This window comes from Rhinoraja longicauda, chromosome 17 (genome assembly GCF_053455715.1).
Source record: "Rhinoraja longicauda isolate Sanriku21f chromosome 17, sRhiLon1.1, whole genome shotgun sequence".
NCBI lineage: Eukaryota > Metazoa > Chordata > Chondrichthyes > Rajiformes > Arhynchobatidae > Rhinoraja > Rhinoraja longicauda.
In genome coordinates, this window is record NC_135969.1 from 43144815 (window position 1) to 43170869 (window position 26055).

Sequence of the window (26055 nt, forward strand, 5' to 3'; positions counted from 1 at the left end):
GTGTTCAGTTCTCGTATGGCCCTGGGGTAAAAACTGTTCTTAAGTCTGTTTGTTCGGGATTTGATCGACCTGAAACGTCGACCAGAGGGCAGATGAACAAACAGACGGTGGCCGGGGTGGGATGGATCTTTTATTATTTTGCCTGCTCTACTGAGGCAGCGTAGTCTGAACAGGTGCTCCAGGGAGGGCAGTGAGCAGCCGATGATCGAAGCAGCTTAAATATCAGCTGGGAAGACAGAAGAACCAATGTCAGAGTGCTGAATGAAGCAGAAGCATCAAGCATCGAAGCCTTCGTCATCAAGAACCAACTAAGATGGAGCGGTCATGTTGTTTGGATGGAAAACGAGCGTCTACCAAAGCTAGCCTGCTACTCCAAGTCAAGTGAAGTTTATTTGTCACACATCCACGATGTGCAGTGAAATGAAAGTGGCAATGCCTGCGGATTGTGCAAAAAAAGAATTACAGTTACAGCATATAAATTAAAGTTAATACAGAGAAGACAAAATTTAGTCCCTCGAGTTATAAAAGTTAACAGTCCTGATGGCCTGTGGGAAGAAACTCCGTCTCATCCTCTCCGTTTTCACAGCGTGACAGCGGAGGCGTTTGCCTGACCGTAGCAGCTGGAACAGTCCGTTGCTGGGGTGGTAGGGGTCCCCCATAATCTTGCTTGCTCTCGATCTACACCTCCTGATGTTTAGGTCCTGCAGGGGGGCGAGTGTAGTTCCCATGGTGCATTGTGCCGCACGCACTACTCTCTGCAGGGCCATCCTGTCCTGGGCAGAGCTGTTCCCAAACCAGACTGTGATGTTGCCAGACAGGATGCTCTCTACAGCCCCAGAGTAGAAGCATTGAAGGATCGTCAGAGACACTCTGAATTTCCTCAGCTGTCTGAGGTGGTAAAGGCGCTGCTTTGCCTTACCCACCAGTGCGGCAATGTGCCCAGCTTAAAGAAGGCAAACGTAAAAGAGGCGGGCAAAAGAAGAGATTCAAGACGCCTTAAAAGCCAGCGTGAAGAAATGTGAAATGGTCATCGACAACTGGGATCCCAATGCCAAGGACAGGAATCGCTGGCCAACCATCATCCAAAAGGAACAGCGACCTTCGAAGCCAACTGACGCGCAGAATTAGAAGCAAACGGAAAGAGAGGCAGCAACAAGCAAAGCCCGATCTGACATCTGGAATTACCTGCCCTGAATGCCAAAGAGCTTTCAAAAGCCATCTGAGAGTCCATAAACACAATGGAATGTAGACCATCATCCGCGACCTCGAGGGATCGCCACCATGACCGATTGTTCCACCAAGCTACAGGGCAGGACACCACAGGAGAACCTTCTTCCCCGTGGCTATCAAACTGTACAGCTCCTCCCCCTTCTGACGTGGGGTAGACTGAGACTGACTCCTCCCCCCCTGCCCCCCACATCCTCAATCTTTGCACGTCCCCCAAATCTTTCCACTCGTCACTATAATTTCATGCTTCATGTATTTTTTCTGTGTTTTTTATGACTGTTGGCAGATCAATTTCCCTCCTGGGATAAATAAAGTTCTATCGTATCGTATTGTATATAAATGTCGCAAAGTACAAACTAACCTTGTGGGTGCAGTGAAAAGCATAATGCCATCAATCCCAGGTCCGATTTTGTGGGACCTGCGTTTTATTTACTGGCAAACCAATGTAGCTCGCTGTGTAAGTGTCCTCAACAAATCCCACTTGTGTTCAGGTGTAAAATATAGTTTGTAACTCAAGCAGACAAGGTCAACACAATGTGATGAATGGGAGGCGGGGAAATAAACTTTAATTGGAATTTCTAACCAGCAGCACTGCGCGGAATTAAGCGCTTGGTATCGTCAAATGCTCATTATATCGTGGGAAATGGATTGGGTGTATGAGAAGACAAACTGTACAGATGAGATATTTTATCGTCCAACTAAATCGGAAATCCACTGAAGATGTCAACTGCAGACTTTTGAGGCGAAGATGATGAGCAGCTTGAAGCTTGTTATTTACCATAGGTTGCAGTTTGATGTCTATCAGATGCTTTCAACGACCGTGTGTCCACTGAACGTCAACTGGAAACCAAAATGCCATTCCAAAAGTATAAATTCCCAAAAGATATCTGAGGATCATTTTAAAATAAATGCAGCAATCCTTTAATTTTATGTTATAAGATACAAAATATGATTTGAAAGTTATAATTTTATAAACTGGTCCAAATGTGTACTAACCAGGGGGCGGCACGGTGGCGCAGCGGTAGAGTTGCTGCCTTGCAGCGCCGGAGACCCGGGTTCCATCCCGACTACGGGTGCTGTCTGTACGGAGTTTGTACGTTCTCCCCGTGACCGCGTGGGTTTTCTCCGAGATCTTTGGTTTTCTCCCACACTCCAAAGACGCACAGGTTTGTAGGTTAATTGGCTTTGTGTGTGTGTAAATTGTCCCTAGCGTGTGTAGGATAGTGTTAATGTGCGGGGATCGCTGGTCGGTGTGGACTCGGTGGGCCGAAAGGCCTGTATCCACGCTGTATCTCTAAACTAAACTAAACTAAATATGTCAAGTCAATTTTATTTGTATGCTGGTATACAAAAGAAAACACACAAAGTGCTGGAGTAATTCAGCGGGTCAGGCAGCATCTTTGAAGGACATGGATAGGTGATCTATCGGGTCGGGACCTTCTTCAGACATGATCCAATCCATGTTCTCCAGAGATGCTGCCTGACCCGCTGAGTTACTCCAGCACTCTGTGAAACGTCACCTATCCATGTTCTCCAAAGATGCTGCCTGACCCGCTGAGTTACTCCAGTTTATTGTGGCCATTTTGGCAATACTTCAAAAGCAGTTTAACCATAGTCCTGTAAAACTACATCGTGATTTCCTGCAGGGTATTTTCAAAATACTAACTCATTCCAGAACACCATTTTTATTTAGCTTTACAGGGTCTCTTACTCCAGCCAATGTGACATTAGATATTCAGATCAACTGAATAGGGAATCATCCACTTGAGATTTGTGGATGATCTTCTTTGATGATAGTGAAAATATAGACATTATATACTGCAAACATTCAAGGGGTTAAGCCAAATTATAGGAAAAATTAGAAAAATATTTTAAATATTGCACAGACAATTTTTTAGGCCATTGGTATTCTTTAGAGCTATTTTCGGGCGTGGAAACACTGAGCGATCACGATACCAGCACTATACCACACAAACTAAGGACAATTCACATTTTTTCACTGAAGTCAATTAACCGATAAACCCGAAGATAGACACAAAATCCTGGAGTAACTCAGCGGGTCAGGCAGCATCTCAGGAGAGAAGAAATGGGTGGATGACGTTTCTTCAGACCGAAGAAGGGTCTCGACCCGAAACGTCACCCATTCCTTCTCTCCCGCTGAGTTACTCCAGCATTTTGTGTCTACCTTCGATTTTAACTAGCATCTGCAGATTTTGTTTCCTAAACCTATAAACCCGTACGTTTCTGGAGCGTGGGAGGAATCCGGAGCACTTGGTTTAGAATTCCTGTTATAATTCTTTTCCCTAACTGACTGGTTCACTTACAGTGTCAGTTCATGGTAGACATGGTACCTGCCCGTTTCACAGCTGATTAGACCAGCTGGAACCTATTCCAAGAAATTGCTGTCATTTGACTCCTAATTAAGGATTCCAGTGTTATAAATATGTGCAAGATTCTCCTAATCCACAGTGTTGCGGCTTTTCACAAGTATAAATTTTGTAACCAAGCATTAAGAACCGGACTTTGAGCTTGGCTAGGAAGGCAGGGAGCTCGCTTGGCATTTACCGGGTACAAATTAACGTCAATATCATCGCCAATGTAAACTTTAACTGAAACTTAAGGTAGCAAGTTCTTCAGTCATGAGTAACAAAATAATGAGGTTATCTGCAAAGGTAATAGGGCAGATGTACAAAGTTTTCTTAGATCGCAGTTTACAGAATGGTCGCTGTGTCCTGTTGCCTGGAATTGCTAAGTCACAGAGTGATACAGTATGGAAACAGGCCCTTCAGCCCAACCTGTCAACAATGTCCCAGTTCATTAGTCCTACTTTGCCCTACTGCACTTTGTCCATATTCCTCCAAACCTGTCCTATCCATGTACCTGTTTCTTAAACGATGGGATAGTCCCAGCCTCAGCTGCCTCCTCTGGCAGCTTGTTCCACACACCCACCACCCTCTGTGTGAAAATGTCGCCCCTCGGATTCCTATTAAATCCTTTCCCCTTCACCTTGAACCCATGTCCCCTGGTCCTTGATTCCCCTACTCTGGGCAAGAGACTTTAGTTTAGTTTAGCGATACAGATCACCCATTCACAGTAGTTCCATGTTATCTCATTTCCTCATCCACTCCCTACGCATGAGGGACTATTTACAGGGGGGGCAATTAACCTACAAACCTGCAACTTATTTGGATGTGGGAGAAAACTGGAGCGCTGGGAAGAAACACAGGGAGTCAATAGTCAATAGTCGTTTATTTGTCACATACACATAAATGTGCAGTGAAATGAAACATTACCCGCAGTTCAACAATAAGACCAATAAGAATAATCAATAAAAATGCAATAACCCATACAATCATAAACTAACACCAAACAAAAGAAACATCCATCACAGTGAGTCTCCTCCAGTCACCTCCTCTGTGATGGAAGGCCAGAATGTATTTTCCCTTCCCCTGCCGTCTTCTCCAGCGGTCAGGCTGTTGGAGTTGCCACGTCGGGGCGGTCGTGGCTCCCGACATTGAAGCCCCCGCCGGGCGGAGAAAGTGCAAACTCCACACAGACAGCAGCCGAGGGTCAGGATCGAACTTGGGTCTCTGGTGCTGTGAGGCAGTGGCGCTACCAGCTGCACCACTGTGCCACCCCACCCCACCAAACTCTTTTGAAGGTGTGTGTGCTGGCATGCATAATTTCAGAGATTATGGACCATTCCTGCTGAGCAGTCCTGTACTACCATCTACCTCTTTAAGGGAGGCCCTCAGACTATCTCTGATCGTACTTTACTGGATACATCTTGCACTAAATATTATTCCCTTATCATGTACACTGTGGATGGAACGATTGTAATCATGCATCGTCTTTCCGCTGACTGCTTAGCACAAAAGCTTTTCACTGTACCTCTCGGTACACGTGACAATAAGCTAAACTGAGCATTGTGAAGCAGATTTGGAACTGTGTCTCCAAGAACTAAAACTGACAAATTGTTTTCTGCCAAACTTTGATCCTAAATAAAACGTCAGGTATGTTTATGAGAATGAAACTACACAACATTTTTGTAAAATTTGGTGACATTTTGGTCTGTTTTGAAATTGAACTGCAAGAACAAGCAGGTTTATCAAAGCTTTGTTCATTCTGTGTACAAATTGAATTTCTCCCTAAGTTGTGGCCCTGTAAAATTCTGTATCGAGCACAGATATAAATTAGCATGTAAAGTGGTTCCATTATACAGAGGCCTATGGCCACCAAGTTGTGAATGGGGGGAATGAAAACTCATTATTTATCTTGTAAAAAGGGGTTATTTTTAAATTCCATTTTTTCATCTCAATTCTGTATGACCGGAATATAAGTGACGGAAATGCACGCAGTTCTCTTCAGAAGAAATTCGTAGGATTGACAATGTTTTTTTCTGATTTCATTCTTTTTTAGGATTACTGATTTGGGAAATATCAAGAGGCGGCTGTACTTATCTACCATCCACAAGGAATTTTCCACAACTCCACTCCACGCAAAAATACCGCTCGGTATCATCAGACGTAAAATTGTAAGTTATTGTTCAAAACAATGATTGCTGCAAAATTGTACTGGTTGTGCAGGAGCTTTATCTCTTAATGGTTGCAAGTAATTCAAGGATAGCATTGAGGGCCACAGTCTCCATACCTTTTTGGAAAAGCTTTCTCTCTGATGAATGTTTTTGAATTGCATGCTCTGTTCAAAAAGGAGTCCGGCTTGACGATTTACACTTAACCATCGAAAGTTGGGGTATTTAGTTACAATTTCCTGCAGATTGCCAACCTTGAATCCAATGTGAGGTTATCCACTTTGGTGGAAAGAACAGGAAGGCAGATTATTATCTGAATGGTGTCAAGTTAGGAATGGGGGGACGTACAACGAGATCTGGTTGTCCTTGTTCATCAGGCACTTAAAGTTAGCATGCAGGTACAGCGGGCAGTGAAGAAAGCAAATGGCATGTTGGCCTTTATGACAAGAGGAGTTGAGTATAGGAGCAAAGAGGTCCTTCTGCAGTTGTACAGGGCCCTAGTGAGACCGCACCTGGAGTACTGTGTGCAGTTTTGGTCTCCAAATTTGAGGAAGGATATTCTTGCTAATGAGGGAGTGCAGCATAGGTTCACTAGGTTAATTCCCGGAATGGCGGGACTGTCGTATGTATACACTGGAATTTAGAAGGATGAGAGGGGATCTTATTGAAACGTATAAGATTATTAAGGGATTGGACACGTTAGAGGCAGGAAACAAGTTCCCAATGTTGGGGAGTCCAGAAGCAGGGGCCACAGTTTATGAATAAGGGGTAGGCCATTTAGAACGGAGATGAGGAAAAACTTTTTCAGTCAGAGAGCTGTAAATCTGAGGAATTCTCTGCCTCAGAAGGCAGTGGAGGCCAATTCTCTGGATGCTTTCAAGAGAGAGCTAGATAGAGCTCTTAAAGATAGCGGAGTCAGAGGGTATGGGGAGAAGGCAGGAACGGGGTACTGATTGTGAATGATCAGCCATGATCACATTGAATGGCGGTGCTGGCTCGAAGGGCCGAATGGCCTACTCCTGCACCTATTGTCTATTGAATCCTGATATACTCCCAATTTTGGAGCTGGATCTAGCTCTATCTAGCTCTCTCTTGAATACATTCAGAGAATTGGCTTCCACTGCCTTCTGAGGCAGAGAATTCCACAGATTCACAACTCTCTGACTGAAAAAGTTTTTCCTCATCTCCGTTCTAAATGGCCGACCCCTTATTCTTAAACTGTGGCCCCTTGTCGATTAACCTACACACACGCACGTCTTTGGGATGTGTGAGGAAACCGGAGAAAACCCATGCGGTGGCAGGGAGACACGTGCAAACTCAGCACAGGCAGCGCCCATAGTCGTTATCAAACCTGGGTCTCTGGTGCGGTGAGGCAGTGGCTCTAACCGCTGCGACGCCCCTCATTGCCGTTCAATTTCTCGGAGTTGTACCACGTAGGCTGCGGTGGGAGAGGCGCTGAGGGATGGGTTACGCGACAGGGCAATTCCAGTTACAATTGCTCCGCAACTTACGATGGGGGTCACGTTCCGATAAATCCATCGTGAACCGAAAATATCGTAAGTGGAAATCGCATTTAAGCATGCCTGATCACGTGGCCGGAAGCGCGCTGCGGCTCGCCACCGTTGCCCAGCGTTTACACCATTGTAAAGTCCAAATAGTGTAAGTGGAAGCCTCTGTAAACCAAAGTGTCTTCTCCTTGCAGTGGAGCAACATTTGCATTGATATGGTCTCGTTCGCCAACGCTGCTTTCAAAGGACCAGGCTTCCAGTTCCTGGACAGGATTGTTGTCTCAGCTAATTGCAAACTGAGGAAGATATTCACAATGAAGTTCCAGCCACAGGATACGACTACCTTTGAGGATGGTAAGTATTTGGGGAAAAAAAATCGACCTGCGTAATGCTAATTAAGGATGACCTACACCCATCAGCCAAAACATTATGACCACTGACGGGCGAAGTGAATAACATTGATTATTTCGAGATTCAGTGCGGAAACAGGCCCTTCGGCCCACCGAGTCCGCGACGCCCAGCGATCCCCGCACATTAACACTATCCTACACCCACTAGGGACAATTTTTACATTAACCCAGTCAATTAACCTACATACCTGTACGTCTTTGGAGTGTGGGAGGAAACCGAAGATCTCAGAGAAAACCCACGCAGGTCACGGGGAGAACGTACAAACTCCGTACAGACGGCGCCCGTAGTCAGGATCGAACCTGAGTCTCCGGCGCTGCATTCGCTGTAAGGCAGCAATTCTACCGCTGCGCCACCGTGCCGTCTCTTGTTACAATGGCACCTGTCAAGGGGTGGGATATATTAGGCAGCAAGTGAACAGTCAGTACTTCAAGTTGATGTGTTTGATGCAGGAGAAATGGGCAGGAGTAAAGACCTGAGCGACTTTGACAAGGGCCAAATTGTTATGGCCAGACGACTGGGTCAGAGCATCTCTGAAACGGCAAGGCTTGTGGGGTGCTCCCGGTCAGCAGTGGTGAGTACCGACCGACAGTGGTCCGAGGAGGGACAAACCACAAACCGGCGACAGACAGGGTGTTGGGCGCCCAAGGCTCATCGATGCGCGAGGGCAACGAAGGCTATCCCGTCTGGTCCGAACCGACAGAAGGTCGACTGTGGTACAAGTCACAGAAAATGTTAATGGTGGTCACGGGAGGAATGTGTCACAATACACAGTGCATCGCACCCTGCTGCGTATGGGGCTGCACACGGAGGACCAGGTGGTCATAATGTTTTGGCTGGTCGGTGTATACAGAGTCACCCAAGATGGCGCCCGGACCCTGGCTGCTCTCTGTGTGCGAGCCACAGAGTTGGATCTGCAATCACACGTTGCAATCGCTCCAGTCGTTTAAATCTCTATTCCCTTCGCCATGTATCTGTGCACTGTGAGTGCCCCGAGTGTAATCATGTACCGTCTGTCTGCCGACTGGACAGCACGCAGGACGGTGGCGCAGCGGTAGAGTTGCTGCCTTACAGCGAATGCAGCGCCGGAGACTCAGGTTCGATCCTGACTACGGGTGCTGTCTGTACGGAGTTTGTACGTTCTCCCCGTGGCCTGCGTGGGTTTTCTCCGAGATCTTCGGTTTCCTCCCACACTCCAAAGACGTACAGGTATGTAGGTTAATTGACTGGGTAAATGTAAAAATTGTCCCTAGTGTGTGTAGGATAGTATTAAAGTGCGGGGATCACTGGGCGGTGCGGACTCGATGGGCCGAAGGGCCTGTTTTCGCGCTGTATCTCTAAATCTAAAAAAAAAAGCTTGGCACTTTGCTTCGGTACCCGTAACAATAAACTAAACTCCACCCAACTGGACATTAGGACATAGAAAATAGACCAGTAAAGCGCACGAACAGGCCCACTATGTTTGTGCCGAGCATGATGCGAAGACCATCTCTTACCTACCTGCACATAATCATAAGATCATAAGTGATAGGAGTAGAATTAGGCCACTCGGCCCTTCAAAGTCTACACCGCCATTCAATCATGGCTGATCTGTCTCTCCCCTCCAAACCCCATTCTCCTGCCTTCTCCCCATAACCGCTGATGCCCGTACCAATCAAGAATCTCTCTATCTCTGCCTTAAATATGCACTCGTCTGGTGTATAGTTTTGAATGACAATAAAGTTATATTCACTCATTCATTCATTCAATATATCCACTGACTTGGCCTCCACAACCATTTGTGGCAAATAATTCCACAGATTCACCACCCTCTGACTAATCCATATCAGTCCAATCCCTGCATATCCATACACTTCTCCAAAAGTCTCATAAGTTCCAAGTTTTTCTCCTATGTCATATGGTCTTTAATGCCAGTATATTACCTGCTTCAACCACCAGCCCTGGCAGCCCATTCTAGGCACTCACCAACTCTGTAACAAAATATTGCCCCACACATCTCCTTTAAACGTTGCCTCTCTCACCTGAAACCTATACCCTCGGGTATTTGGAAGGGGGACACAAAAAGCTGGAGTAACTCAGCGGGTCAGGCAGCATCTCGGGAGAGAGGGAATGGGTGACGTTTCGGGTCGAGACCCTTCAGACTGATGTGAGGGGAGGGGGCGGTCCGGTGAAGTTGCGTGAAGCTGGCTACAAGTTGATACGCTGCTGGGGGTATTATTGCAACCTGGCCCTGTGTGTTAAGGACATCTTTCCCTTCCCCAGGTTTGTACTCCCTGCAGTGTTTCTCCGATGGACCCACGGACATGATCCCCAGATGCTGTCAGCTGGCCATTGACATCGATCAGGTTACGCAGCTTCTGAACATGGTGAAACTCAAACAAGGAGAACTACGCATTGGGAGCCAGCAGCTGGCTTCAGCGGACATGGGTATGGTTGCAGAATTCAGTTCAAACCTTTTGCTATCACTTGTTATCTTAAGTCAATTTGAATTGATAGAATTTGGTTTGTGCCAATTATATTTTGTATAGTTTTCGATCCATTCATTATTTGTGGTAGATTGTCTGAATCAATCTGAGCAACACGATTGTTCCAAGATTATTCATTACTGCAGATCCAGAGGGGGGGGGCAGAGTGGCGCAGCGGGTAGTGCTGCTGCCTCGAGACAGCGCCAGAGACCCGGGTTCCATCCTGTCCTCGGGTGCTGTCTATTTGGAGTTTGCATGTTCTCCTGAAACGCTACCTGTCCAGTTTCTCCAGAGAAGGCAGCACTGTGGCGCAGCGGTAGAGTCGATGCCTCACCACGCCAGAGACCCGGGTTCCATCCTGGCTATGGGTGCTGGCTGTATGGAGTTTGCATGTTCTCCCTGTTCTCCCGAAACGCTACCTGTCCAGTTTCTCCAGAGAAGGCAGCACTGTGGCGCAGCGGTAGAGTCGATGCCTCACCACACCAGAGACCCGGGTTCCATCCTGGCTATGGGTGCTGGCTGTATGGAGTTTGCATGTTCTCCCTGTTCTCCTGCATAGGGTTTCCTCCGGGTGCTCCGGTTTCCTCCCGCATCCCAAAGACGTGCGGGTTTGTAGGTAAATTGGTTTCTGTAAATTGCCCCCCTAGGGAATGGATGAGAAAGTGGGATAATGTAGAATTTGTGCAAACGGGTAAATCGATGGTCGGTGCGGTGAATGGCCTGTTTCTATGCTGTATCTTGCTGGGCTGTGGAATTCTCTGCCTCAGAAGGCAGTGGAGGCCAGTTCTCTGAATGCATTCAAGAGAGAGCTAGATAGAGCTCTTAAGGATAGCGGAGTCAGGGGGTATGGGGAGAAGGCAGGAACGGGGTACTGATTGAGAATGATCAGCCATGATCATATTGAATGGTGGTGCTGGCTCGAAGGGCCGAATGGCCTACTCCTGCACCTATTGTCTATTGTCTATCTTTCAAAAAATTAATCAATCTCTGAGAGATTAAAACTGATTAGTTGGTGTTGTTATACTTAGTCGTATAGGTGGTCATCACTTCACAAAACACGTAAAATTCAGGAAACCTCACTTGTTTAAATTTGAGGCGATCGCTTGATATTATATCCTGTACAACCTCCATTTAAATTTCACAACACGTGTGTTAGAAATAACCTTAGCTCTTAGATCTTAATCTGCTAGTCGGTATTTCAGGCATGCTTGAAATTCAATGATGCAGGATTTAATTGGCAAGAGGTTTGGTTTTAATTTGTCAATCATTATATTCTTCTCGTTGTCTGACACTGTGGAAACAGTGACAGCTCAGCAAAAAAACACATTGATTTCCCCACGTTAGTGAGAAATATTTACTCATTGGCAGAAGAGAGCGTTGTATTTGGGATACCTGAAGTTTAGTTTAGTTTGAAGATGGACACAAAATGCTGGAGTAACTCAGCGGGTCAGGCAGCCTCTCGGGGAGAGAAGGAATGGGTGACGTTTCGGGTCGAGACCCTTCTTCGGACTGATGTCAGGGGAGGGGGTGGTACAGAGATAAAATGTAGTCGGAGACAGTAAGATTGGACGGAGAACTGGGAATGGGGAGTGGATGGAGAGAGAGGGAATGCAAGGGCTACTTGAAGTTAGAGAAGTCAATGTTCATACCACTGGGGTGTAAGCTCCCCGAGTGAAATATGAGCTGTTCCTCCAATTTGCGTCGGGCCTCACTCTGTAGTTTAGTTTTACCCAAGATGTTTGCAGTGGTACAACAGAATCAGAAATTGTCCAGACCTGTATCAGAAGTGACTTCTCCACAGTGCCCTCGTACTCCTGAATAGTAATATATTTCCCAGAACACTGAACACTTGGTATCAAAACGGAGTTTGTATGTTCTCCCTGTGACAGCGTGGGTTTCCTCCGGGTGCTCCGGTTTCCTCCCACATCCCAAAGACGTGAGGGTCTGTAGGTTAATTGGCCCTCTGTAAATTGCCCCCCGGGAGGTTGTGGGTATAAAATACTCCCAACATACTCCTTTCACTTTATGAGAGAGAGGGATAACATAGAACTAGTGCAAACAGGTGATCGATGATCGACCTGGACTCGGTGGGCCAAAGGCCCTGGCTTTGTGCTGTAAACTGTAAAGTGTTACCAAATAGGCATTCCTAACTCATTTATTTATCTTTTATGTAACTGGTGAGTTTGTTGTTAAAATCATAACTTTCTTTTTCTGGACGTACAAAGAAGCAATGCCTAATATTTTGGACTCCGACGTATTGCAGGTTTCATGTCTAGTCTCTTCTCTAAGCAGCAATGTATCATTCTCCAATAGCAACACTATCTTCTATCCTTCCCACTCACTGATCTACTGAGGATCAGTAGAAAGTTGTCATCATTAGATGTGGGGAAACAAACTGCAGATGCTGGTTAAAATCGAAGGTAGACACAAAATGCTGGAGTAATTCCGGAATGGCGGGACTTTCATATGTTGAAAGACTGGAGCGACTAGGCTTGTATACACTGGAATTTAGAAGGATGAGAGGAGATCTTATCGAAACGTATAAGGCAGGAAACGGGGTACACATGTTAGAGGCAGGAAACATGTTCCCAATGTTGGGGGAGTCCAGAACCAGGGGCCACAGTTTAAGAATAAGGGGTAGGCCATTTAGAACTGAGATGAGGAAAAACTTTTTCAGTCAGAGAGTTGTGAATCTGTGGAATTCTCTGCCTCAGAAGGCAGTGGAGGCTAATTCTCTGAATGCATTCAAGAGAGAGCTAGATAGAGCTCTTAAGGATAGCGGAGTCAGGGGGTATGGGGAGAAGGCAGGAACGGGGTACTGATTGAGAATGATCAGCCATGATCACATTGAATGGTGGTGCTGGCTCAAAGGGCCGAATGGCCTCCTCCTGCACCTATTGTCTATTGTCTATTGTAACTCAGCAAGTCAGGCGGTATCTCGGGAGAGAAGGAATGGGTGACGTTTCGAGTCGAGACCCTTCTTCAGTCTGAAGAAGAGTCTCGACCCGAAACTTCACCCATTCCTTCTCTCCCGAGATACTGCCTGACTCGCTGAGTTACTCCAGCATTTTGTGTCTACCTGTCACCGTTAGATGGCCCCTTTCTTCATTTGCATTTTAAATGTTAAGGTTTGGCTGGAATGAATCTTTTCAGCTGCAGATCTCTTTTTTACAGTACATGTTTGTCAGAGTCCTGTTGCAAGTGCTGTCTTGAACTTTTCCAGTCATTCAACGCAGGGGCTTTTCCTCAGTTAAAACCCACTTATGGTCCTTGGCTGTAAGGCACAGCTTCATTTTCTGGATGAAAATGACATTAGTATATCTGCAACAAACATATTTTGATGTTTCCTCCAATTTCCTCACAGTAAGGGCGGCACGATGGCGCAGCGGTAGAGTTGCTGCCTCACAGCGCCAGAGACCCGGGTTCCATCCTTACTACAAGTGCTTGTCTGTACGAAGTTTGTACGTTCTCCCCGTGACCTGTGTGGTTTTCTCTGAGATCTCCGGTTTCCTCCCACACTCCAAAGGCGTGCAGGTTGGTAGGTTAATTGGCTTGGTATAATTGTAAATTGGTCCCTCTGTGTGTAGGGTAGTGTTAGTGCATGGGGGGATCGCTGGTCGGTGGGGTCTCGGTGGGCCCAAGGACCTGTTTCCGCACTGTATCTCTAAACTAAACTAAACTACCTCAAAGAAGGCAAATGCTTTCTGGTGCAGACGTCTATGGGAACTCATGGCTGCTGGGGAATGGGCAGAGCAGCCATTGCACTGAACAATGCAAACTTCTCGCATCACCTCCGAGGGTGGGACGGCAACTAACTCCAAGATGGCGCCCAACCCAGGCGACTATTTGCGTGCTAGTCACACATGCAGATCTACAAACTCATAGTACAATCGCTGCACACTCTTAAATCTCTACTCCCACAGCAACATTTCTTACTTTAACTACGATCTTCTTAAGCTTCTCTTAGATCGGTCCTTACTTTGAACTACTGTCTACCTCTTTGATGATGCTCAGACTATCCTTGATGGGACTTTGCTGGCTTTACCTTGCACTGATCGTTATTCCCTTATCATGTATCAACACACTGTAAATGGCTCGATTGTAATGGTGTGTTGTCTTTCCGCTGACTGGATAAAGCACACAACATAAAGCTTTTCACTGTACCTCGGTACACGTGACAATAGAATAACCTGAACTGGGCTGTTGTAGGAGGAGCCTAAGGAGGAGAGAACAATCCTCGGATGGGAATCAACTTCAGAGCGGAGCTCATATTTAATCATTGCCTGAACAACATGGCAACTCTGTCACGAGTCAAATTAATTTGCAGTCGTGTGTGCTGCTGCAGTCAGGCAATTATTTAAAAACGGAAAACCATCCCTCATTGTCTGGCAACGATCGCAGTCTGTTTCTGAGCACGTTGAAAGGAAACGCATGGCACAACCGTCTTTCAATAGACAATAGACAATAGGTGCAGGAGGAGGCCATTCGGCCCTTCGAGCCAGCACCGCCATTCAATGTGATCATGGCTGATCATTCTCAATCAGTACCCCGTTCCTGCCTTCTCCCCATACCCCCTGACTCCGCTATCCTTAAGAGCTCTATCTAGCTCTCTTGAATGCATTCAGAGAATTGGCCTCCACTGCCTTCTGAGGCAGAGAATTCCACAGATTCACAACTCTGACTGAAAAAGTTTTTCCTCATCTCAGTTCTAAATGGCCCACCCCTTATTCTTAAACTGTGGCCCCTTGTTCTGGACTCCCCCAACATTGGGAACATGTTTCCTGCCTCTAACGTGTCCAACCCCTTAATAATCTTATACGTTTCGATAAGATCTCCTCTCATCCTTTCCTAAGCAATGCGGAGAGGGGGCCTGCTGTTCATTTATTATCAAAAATAAAGTTTCATTCATCAGAGGGTGGTGAATCTGGGATTCTTTGCCACAGACGGCTGGGGAGGCCAAGTCAATGGATATTTTTAAGGCAGAGATGGATAGATTCTTGATTAGTGCTGGTGCCAGGGGTTATGGGGTGAAGGCAGGAGAATGGGGTTAGGAGGGAGAGATAGATCGGCCATGATTGGATGGCGGAGTAGACTCGATGGGCCGAATGGCCTAATTCTGCTTCTATCGCTTAAGACCTTATGAAAGGCACACAGCCCAGAGATTCAACGGAGTGAACGAGAAAACCTGTAGTTTGAGCATTGGTAAAGACTTCATTGTCGACCCCTCTCTGTGGCTGAAGTTGGTTTGGTATTATTGCCACATGTGTCGAGGTACAGTGAATAGCTTTGCATGCTATCCAAACAGATCAGATATACCATACATAGATATAATCAGTTCAAACTCAAGTACAATAGGTGGAGCAAAGGGGAAGATACAGAGTGCAGGATATAGTTCTCAGCATCAGTTCCACAGACAAAGTCCAATGTCCGCAATGGGGTAGAGGTGAATCGGACAGTGCCCTAGCTTATGGAAGGACCCTTCAGAAGCCGGATAACAGAGGGGAAGAAACTGTCCCTGAGTCTGGTGGTGCGCGCTTTCAAGCTTCTGTACCTTCTGCCGGATGGGAGCGGGGAGAAGAAGGAATGGCCCGGGGTGGGACAGGGACAAGTCTCTGATTATGTTGGCTGCTGTTCTGAAGCAGCGTGAAGTGTAGATGGAGTCAATGGTGGGAAGTCTGGATTGTGCGATTGGGATTGTGGCTCATGTGTTTATGGGCTTGAAGTTGTCTGTGTCTCTTTGTACAGAAAAACAAACTGCAGATGCTGGTTTGAATCGAAGGTGGACACAAAATGCTGGAGTAACTCAGCGGGTCAGGCAGCATCCCTGGAGGAAAAGGATAGGTGACGTCAAAGATCGAGACTTCTTCAGACTGACGTTCATCTGAAGAAGGGTCCTGATCTGAAATGTCACCTATCCTTTTCCTCCAGAGATACTGCCTGACCCGCTGAATTACTCCAGCACTCTGTGTCCATCTTTTCTGTATTGCTTGTACCCGAAGGGCCTGTTTCTTTGAGGCACCTGTACTCCTGAAATATTTCCCATGTCTTAATTTCAAACTATATTGCCAGTTCATTGGCTATATTTAAGAGGGAGTTAGATGTGGCCCTTGTGGCTAAAGGGATCAGGGGGTATGGAGAGAAGGCAGGTACGGGATACTGAGTTGGATGATCAGCCATGATCATATTGAATGGCGGTGCAGGCTCGAAGGGCCGAATGGCCTACTCCTGCACCTATTTTCTATGTTTCTATGTTTCTATCATTCAAAGACTGACTCTCAATACCTCTGTACAAGCTCTGACTTTTAGTTATTAGTTTAGTTTAGAGATACAGCATGGAAGCAGGCCCTTCGGCCCACCGAGTCTGCACCGACCAGCGATCCCCGCACATTAACACTATCCTACACACATTAGGGACAATTTTTCACTTGTACCAAGTCAATTTACCTACATACCTGTACGTCTTTGGAGTGTGGGAGGAAACCAAAGATCTCGGAGAAAACCCACGCAGGTCACGGGGAGAACGTACAAACTCCGTACAGACGGCACCCGTAGTCGGGATGGAACCCGGGTCTCTGGCGCTGCAAGCACTGTAAGGCAGCAACTCTACCGCTGCGCCACCGTGCCGCGCCTGACTGCTCATGTTAAACCTCAGGTATCTGTGGGATTTATTTGTTTTGAGCATTATTAGTTTGCTTAATGTTTCTACTTCAATTAGATCAAAACAATTAATTCTAGTTCAGCTACGTCTGTCCCAGGTGGGTATATCGCTCATGTCTATCCTTATGTTTATTTGACAGGGGTAATTTTTCAGACATTGCCTTTGCCCAGTCTTTGATTTCATCTGCTATTCTTCCTCGTTTTGGACATCTGTTTATATTTGGTTCTGTCATTTATAACAATGGCATAAATTGAATTAAAATTGGCTTGTTGATTTAGTCGTCCGCTTTTAATTAACTTGCAGAAGAGTTGAACGATTAAGTTTATAGGCTGCAGGAGGCCGCAGAATTATCTTGAGCTCAGTGGGGCATGCTTCTGTTTTACTGCAGACCAGCCTCCCGGCCGTGGTGTAGCCAGTGCGCGTAGTGCCAGGAACCAAGATATTTCACACATCGCGTTTGGATCAAAGGTATCTGGACCACCGCCAGCCATCAGCAAAAAGGTTGGGACCACAGCACCTAAAGATGTAAGTAACCGGACACGCCTAACAATTCAACTAGCAGAGTGATACAGTGCAGAAACAGGCCCATCGGCCCAACTTGCCCACGCCGACCAACACGTTCCATCTACATTAGTCCCATCTGCCTGCGTTTCGCTCATCTATGTACTGAAACTCTGTTTGTTTGTTTGTTCCTGAACTACAGCCAAAACGGTACACGATAGCGCGACAATTTTAGGCCCACCTTACTCACCGTCGTCCCTTTGGTGCGAATGGAAGAAGTTTCATTGAAATCGGTGTTATATTTTTTAAGTTACTCACATTTTAAAGTTTAAATCTATCTCCTAGGGAGGGAGGGAGGGGGGGGAGGGACGGGGGGAGGAAAGGGGATAGGAGGGAGGATAAGGGGGATGGAGAGGGGGGAGGGAGGTGGAGGGAGGTGGGATGGGGAGGAGGGAGGGGGGGAGGGAGAGAGAGGGGGGAGGGGGAGGGAGAACATGCTGTACTAATGCAGGAGAAGTTTGTGCCCAACGGGTCCACTCGGTCTAGTGTCCCTTAAAAACCTATCCCATCCGTGTACCTGTCTAAATGTTTCTTCACCGTTGCAATAGTACCTGTCTCCATTACCTCCTCCAGCAGCTCGTTCCATGTACCCATCACCACCCTTTGTGCAAAAATGGTTACCCCCTCAGGTTCCTATTAAATCTTTCCCCCCTCACCTTGAACCTATGTGCTCTGGTTCTCCATTCCCCTACTCTGGGCAAGAGACTCTGTGCATCTACCCAATCTATTCCTCTGACGATTTTGTATGTTTCTACAAGATCACCCCTCATCTTCCTGCGCTCCAACGAATAGAACAACAGGCCTGCATGGCCAAGATAAGACTCTAACATTTTTAACAACTCTGAACTTGAAGGGGACAAGCTAGTCCTTGAAGCATGGCGACTTAGAAACATAGAAAATACGTGAAGGAGGAGGCCATTTGGCCCTTCGAGCCAGCACCGCCATTCATTGTGATCATGGCTGATCATTCTCAATCAGTACCCCGTTCCTGCCTTCTCCCCATATCCCTTGATTCCACTAGCCCCTAGAGCTCTATCTAACTCTCTTTTAAATTCATCCAGTGATCTTGTGTGCTGCCTCAGTGTAATCTACCATCTTACACTCTTGTTCTTTAGCATGATTGTGCCTATGTATAGCAAGATCTTTACTGAACTGAATGCAGACAAAATAATTTCACTGTTTCGGAGGTATATGCGGGAATAAATTACCATTGAACCACTTGTTCTGATAAAGAACTATACAAAGAAATAAAAGCAGCGTGTGTTTAGTTTTGTGTTACATTGCGGAAACAGGCCCCTTGGACCACTGATTCCGCGCTGACCAACGGTCACCCGTACACGAGACAACAAGCTTTCCCTCAATGCCAGCACGAGGAAGGAATATAGTGACCGCCTTCAGCGAGTGACGTTTCAGCCAGGCAAACATTGATGGCCCCAAAGTAGAGATGGTTGAAAACTTTTAAGTTCCTAGAAATAAATATCGCCAGCAACTTAATAGACAATAGACAATAGGTGCAGGAGGAGGCCATTCGGCCCTTCGAGCCAGCACCGCCATTCAATGTGATCATGGCTGATCATTCTCAATCAGTACCCCGTTCCTGCCTTCTCCCCATACCCCCTGACTCCGCTATCATTAAGAGCTCTATCTAGCTCTCTCTTGAATGCATTCAGAGAATTGGCCTCCACTGCCTTCTGAAGCAGAGAATTCCACAGATTCACAACTCTCTGACTGAAAAAGTTTTTCCTCATCTCAGTTCTAAATGGCCTACCTACCCCTTATTCTTAAACTGTGGCCCCTGGTTCTGGACTCCCCCAACATTGGGAACATGTTTCCTGCCTCTAACTTGTCCTGGACTAGTGAAATCAAAGCGATGATCAAGAAAGCACACCAATGCCTCTACTTCCTTCCTCAGGAGGCTGAGGAGGTTTGGCATGTCCCCAGCAACTCTCAACAACTTCCACAGATGCACCGCGGAGAGCATTTTATCGGGATACACCACGCACGGCCTGGTCAAGGAACAGTTCCATCCAAGACCGCTAGAAATTGCAGACCTCCCTTCCACTGACTCCATCTACACCTCACGCTGCCTCGGCAACACCACCAGCATGACCGAAGACCTGGTGGTCTTGCCGAGGCAGCGTGAAGCCACCCCGGTCGGTCACTCCTTCTTCTCCCCACTCCCCATCAGGCAAGATGTACACAAGTGTAAAAACCCACACCTCCAGATTGAGGGACAGTTTCTTCCCAGCTGTCATTAAGCAATTGAACCATTCTATCACCAACTAGAGAGCGGTCCTCAGCGGCCATCTACCTCACTGGAGACCCTCAGACTATCTTTAATCAGACTTTACTGGACTTAAAGTTTAAAGTTGCGCTTAAAGTTGCTGCTCTAGATGTCAACTTATTTACATCGGCGAAACCAAGCGCAGGCTCGGCGATCGCTTCGCTCAACACCTGCGCTCGGTCCGCATTAACCAAACTGATCTCCCGGTGGCTGAGCACTTCAACTCCCCCTCCCATTCCCAGTCTGACCTTTCTGTCATGGGCCTCCTCCAGTGCCATAGTGAGGCCCACCGGAAATTGGAGGAACAGCACCTCATATTTCGCCTGGGCAGCTTGCAGCCCGGTGGTATGAACATTGACTTCTCCAACTTTAGATAGTTCCTCTGTCCCTCTCTTCCCCTCCCCCTTCCCAGATCTCCCTCTATCGTCCTGTCTCCACCCATATCCTTCCTCTGTCCCGCCCCCCTGACATCAGTCTGAAGAAGGGTCTCGACCCGAAACGTCACCCATTCCTTCTCTCCTGAGATGCTGCCTGACCTGCTGAGTTACTCCAGCATTTTGTGAATAAATACCTTCGTATTGCGCTTAAAGTTAGTCCCTTCCCTTTATCCTGAATCTATACACTGTGGATAGCTCGGCTGTAATCATGTATAGTCTTTCCGCCGACTGGATAGCGCACAACAAAACAGCTTCTCTCTGTACCTCGGTGCACGTGACAATAAACTGAACTATGCCATCACAATTTCGCATCCTGCACACTAGGGGCAATTTATGGAAACCAATTAAAACTACACACCTGCGCATCTTTGGGATGTGGGCGGGAGCCCAGGCAGTCACCAGGATAACGTGCAAACTCCACACAGACACCACCCGTAGTCAGGATCAAACCCAGGTCTCTGGGACTACCATTGCAGCTTGCATTGTGAACGCCAGGAATATCTCCACATTAAACATGTCGATGTTATTAAAGACCTTATTTTGTGTGAAGTAATATGTTTGATGCAGTGACTAAAGTGCCCTCATCTGAGACTGAAGGTTGTGAATTGAAACAGTGCTCCATGGATTTCAAAGCACAATCTGTGCCATTAAATCAGTGTTGTGCTGAGAAATGCTGCTCGTTCTAATACGCTAGCTTTCACGCGAGATGCTAAACTGCTTGTTGCCTTGCTGAGTGTAAGCAATCTCCGGACACCATTCGGGAAAGAGATGGATTGTTCTTCCAGTGTGCTTGGCATTTTATTCTGTCACCCAACATGACAAAAACAAATTGTCTGGTAATTTATCTAATCTCTGTTTGTGATTCAATGCTGTGCTGTGCAAGCATCTCCGGTCATGCTTTGCCAGATGCATACTTCAAAAATACTTCATAATCTTGGGAGATCTCCGAAGAAATAATCTCCGAAGGACATTCTTGCTATTGGATAGCTCGGCTGCCCAGCGTAGGTTCACCGGGTTAATTCCCGGGATGGCGGGACTGACGTATGATGAAAGAATAGGTCGACTGGGCTTGTATTCGCTGGAATTTAGGATAGACAATAGACACTAGGTGCAGGAGGAGGCCCTTCGGCCCTTCGAGCCAGCACCGCCATTCAATAGACAATAGACAATAGACAATAGGTGCAGGAGGAGGCCATTCAGCCCTTCGAGCCAGCACCGCCATTCAATGCGATCATGGCTGATCACTCTCAATCAGTACCCCGTTCCTGCCTTCTCCCCATACCCCCTCACTCCGCTATCCTTAAGAGCTCTATCCAGCTCTCTCTTGAAAGCATCCAACGAACTGGCCTCCACTGCCTTCTGAGGCAGAGAATTCCACACCTTCACCACTCTCTGACTGAAAAAGTTCTTCCTCATCTCCGTTCTAAATGGCCTATCCCTTATTCTTAAACTGTGGCCCCTTGTTCTGGACTCCCCCAACATTGGGAACATGTTTCCTGCCTCTAATGTGTCCAATCCCCTAATTATCTTATATGTTTCAATAAGATCCCCCCTCATCCTTCTATATTCCAGTGTATACAAGCCTAATTGCTCCAGCCTTTCAACATACGACAGTCCCGCCATTCCGGGAATTAACCTAGTGAACCTACGCTGCACGCCCTCAATAGCAAGAATATCCTTCCTCAAATTTGGAGACCAAAACTGCACACAGTACTCCAGGTGCGGTCTCACCAGTGCCCGGTACAACTGTAGAAGGACCTCTTTGCTCCTATACTCAACTCCTCTTGTTATGAAGGCCAACATTCCATTGGCTTTCTTCACTGCCTGCTGTATCTGCATGCTTCCTTTCAGTGACTGATGCACTAGGACACCCAGATCTCGTTGAACATCCCCTCTTCCTAATTTGACACCATTCAGATAATAATTTGCCTTTCTATTCTTACTTCCAAAGTGAATAACCTCACACTTATCTACATTAAACTGCATCTGCCATGTATCCGCCCACTCACACAACCTGTCCAAGTCACCCTGCAGCCTTATTGCATCTTCCTCACAATTCACACTACCCCCCAGCTTAGTATCATCTGCAAATTTGCTAATGGTACTTTTAATCCCTTCATCTGTCATTTATGTATATCGTAAATAGCTGGGGTCCCAGCACCGAACCTTGCGGTACCCCACTGGTCACTGCCTGCCATTCCAAAAGGGACCCATTTATCCCCACTCTTTGCTTTCTGTCTGTCAACCAATTTTCTATCCATGACAGTACCCTACCCCCAATACCATGTGCTCTAATTTTGCCCACTAATCTCCTATGTGGGACCTTGTCGAAGGCTTTCTGAAAGTCGAGGTACACCACATCAACTGACTCTCGCCTGTCAATTTTCCTAGTTACATCCTCAAAAAATTCCAGTAGATTTGTCAAGCATGATTTCCCCTTCGTAAATCCATGCTGACTCGGAATGATCCTGTTACTGCTATCCAAATGCTCAGCAATTTCGTCTTTTACAATTGACTCCAGCATCTTCCCCACCACTGATGTCAGACTAACTGGTCTATAATTACCCATTTTCTCTCTCCCTCCTTTCTTAAAAAGTGGGATAACATTTGCTATCCTCCAATCCACAGGAACTGATCCTGAATCTATAGAACTTTGAAAAATGATCTCCAATGCTTCCACTATTTCTAGAGCCACCTCCTTAAGTATTCTGGGATGCAGACGATCAGGCCCTGGGGATTTATCAGCCTTCAGTCCCATCAGTCTACCCAAAACCATTTCCTGCCTAATGTGGATTTCCTTCAGTTCCTCCATCACCCTAGGTTCTCCGGCCCCTAGAACATTTGGGAGATTGTGTGTATCTTCCTCAGTAATCAATGTGATCATGGCTGATCATTCTCAATCAGTACCCTGTTCCTGCCTTCTCCCCATACCCCCTGACTCCGCTATACTTAAGAGCTCTATCTAGCTCTCTCTTGAATGCAGGGGGTGAGAGGGGATCTTATAGAAACACATAAAATTCTTAGAGGATTGGACAGGGTAGATGCAGGAATATTGTTCCCGATGTTGGCGTAGTCCAGAACCAGGGGTCACACAGTCTAAGAATAAGGGGTAGGCCATTTAGGACTGAGATGAGGAAAAACATTTTCACCCAGAGAGTTGTGAGTCTGTGGAATTCTCTGCCACAGAAGGCAGTGGAGGCCAATTCACTGGCTGTTTTCAGGAGAGAGTTAGATTTAGTTCTTCGGGCTAACGGGATATGGGGAGAAAGCAGGAATGGGGTACTGATTTTGGATGATCAGCCATGATCATATTGAATGGCGGTGCTGGCTCGAAGGGCCGAATGGCCTACTCCTGCACCTATTTTCTACGTTTCTATGTTTCTAAAAAGCAGGTTAATGCAGATTTTTTCTTTATTTGGATTTAACAGTTTTATGACAAAAAAATGCTTTATTTCAAGAGAGATACACAAAGCTGGAGTAACTCAGCGGGACAGACAGCATCTCTGGAGAGAAGGAATGGGTGACGTTTCGGGTCGAGACCCTTCATCGGACGGGTTTCATTTATTTCAAGAGTCCTTATTTCAAGAGTCAGGAGTGTTTCATTTTCGTATGTACCGAAAACATAAAGAATTTTTACTTGCAGCAGCATAACAGCTGTGTAATTATTCGTCAATACATAATAAACTAAAAATAATTCAGGAAATTGGAACCCAGCTATTAGTGGGTAAAGTGCAACCAAGACTGCTCGTAGTTCCTCATTAAGTTGATGTGTGCAGTGTTCAAGAGCCTGATGGTTGTTGGGAAGAAGCTTAGTTTAGTTTAGTTTAGAGATACAGCGCGGAAACTGGCCCTTCGGCCCACCGGGTCCGCGCCGACCAGCGATCCCCGCACACTAACACTATCCTACACCCACTAGGGACAATCTTTACATTTACCCAGTCAGTTAACCTACAAACCTGCACGTTTTTGGAGTGTGGGAGGAAACCGAAGATCTCGGAGAAAACCCACGCAGGTCACGGGGAGAACGTACAAACTCCGTACAAACGGCACCCGTTGTCGGGATCGAACCTGGGTCTCTGGCGCTGCAAGCGCTGTAAGGCAGCAACTCTACCGCTGCGCCACCATGACCGCCCAGGCTGTTCTTGAACCTGGTGGCCATGGGCTTTCAGGCTCCTGTACCTCCTTCCCGCTGGGCGGAGTGAGCTGAGAATGGGACACGTGTGGTGTGGGTTCTTGATGGTACTCGCTGCCATTTTGAGGCAGTGCCTCCTACAGGTCCCTGGCTTCGATGGTGGGGAGGTCAGTGCCCAGGCAGTGCCCACCGCTCTTTACTTCATTCCTGGCTGGCTGGAATGTTGTTGTGGTCAGCCTAGCCAGGTTGTCGATGCTGTCGATGTCCACCGCCACCACTGCCGCGGGCCACGTCAGAACCGTTCCCTCATCCCCGGCCTCTGTGGGGACCTCCAGTGGTGCCCGATCCGCACGATCCTCCTACAGGCAGATGCAGGGCCTCCCAGCAGCCCACTCCACTCCGCCCCCCCCACACCTCGACCCATGGACACGCCCTCACCTCCCCTCCTCTCCCCTCTTCTCCCCTCCCGCCTCGCCTCGCCTCGCCTCGCCGCCCCTCCCCTCCCCTCGCCTCCCACAATGCAGATGTTGGAATCTTGAGCCAAATGACCAAAGTGCTGGAGGAACTCGTCGGATCAGGCAGCATCTGTGGAGGGAATGGACAGGCAACGTTTCACGTTGAGACCCTTCTTCAGACTGTTTACAGTCGGGGGGCAGGGGGGGGAGAGAGATCTGGAAAATTAAAGCTTTGCCCATTTTTGTGTAACTCAAGGAACCATCACCACAGGAGAGAATGTTTGCTCTGTGTTTCAGAAAGGTTGCAATGAAAAGCTGAAGATGAAAAATGCATTTTTTGACTGTGCAACTCTATAGAAAACAGGTGCAGGAGTAGACCATTCGGCCCTTCGAGCCAGCACCGCCATTCAATATGATCATGGCTGATCATCTAAGATCAGTTCCCTGCTTTCTCCCCATTTCCCTTGATTCCGTTAGCCCTGAGCTAAATCTAACTCTCTCTTGAAAACTCTATCTTTCGTGAGCGAGTAGACTTCCCCTAGGTATTATTGTAAGGTCACATTTTAATGCGAACACACACCACTTTTAACATTTCAAGGAACAACAACTCTAGCTGCAATGTTTCATATCATTATAATCCATCTTTGAACACTGGCTTCTGAGCCAGATCCAAATTTAACTCAGTTCACTGGACATTCTCTTTAAATTTACTTATGAATAATGAATACCCTTGAAAGCTTTAGTTCTCCAGTTTCGTGGCATTTCTCGTACCATTTACCTTATCATGAGCAGTTCGGCAAGGCTGCGTTTAATCAGGTCTCGTTAGACGTTTTCCTGACTTTGTCAAAACTTGGGCACGCAATTTCAGTCTTTGCTATTTTATTGTGGAATATTTCTCTTTAGTGTTTGGTTTCTCAGGCTCTGCATTGAGGCATGGTGGCACCATCTACAGCAACAGGCGTGTGTGCAAGTCCACACTTGCAAGGCCAGTGTTGCGTGCAAGTCCACACTTTGCATTCCACATGTGTAAGAAGGATCTGCAGATGCTGGTTTAAACCGAAGACAGACATAAAACGCTGGAGTAACTGAGCGGGTCAGACAGCATCTCTGGAGAGAAGGGATAGGTGACGTTTCGGGGCGGAGACTGAAGAAGTCTGAAGTTCAGTCTGAAGAAGGGTCTCGACCCGACCCGAAACGTCACCTATTCCTTTTCTCCAGAGATGCTGCCTGTCCCGCTGAGTTACTTCTGCGTTTTGTGTCTATCCTTGTATTCCACACACAGAATCCCAGACACAGCAACTCATTCTATGGTGAGGGACACAGGACTTAGACCTCAACCTTCGTAGCTTTTCACTTAGAGTTATAACGTTATACAGTTCAATCCCATTC

The 26055-nt window shown here is 46.9% G+C and overlaps 1 protein-coding gene across 1 annotated transcript in view; it reads left to right on the plus strand.

The window, feature by feature from the left end:
* Window positions 1-26055, plus strand: part of cfap20dc (CFAP20 domain containing) — a 184807-nt gene that overhangs the window by 60941 nt on the left and 97811 nt on the right. Inside the window, exons 5-8 of the mRNA XM_078413761.1 lie at window positions 5647-5761; window positions 7461-7620; window positions 9937-10101; window positions 17186-17322. Of these exons, the coding sequence (XP_078269887.1) occupies window positions 5647-5761; window positions 7461-7620; window positions 9937-10101; window positions 17186-17322 (577 nt within the window). The remainder of the gene's footprint in view (window positions 1-5646; window positions 5762-7460; window positions 7621-9936; window positions 10102-17185; window positions 17323-26055) is intronic.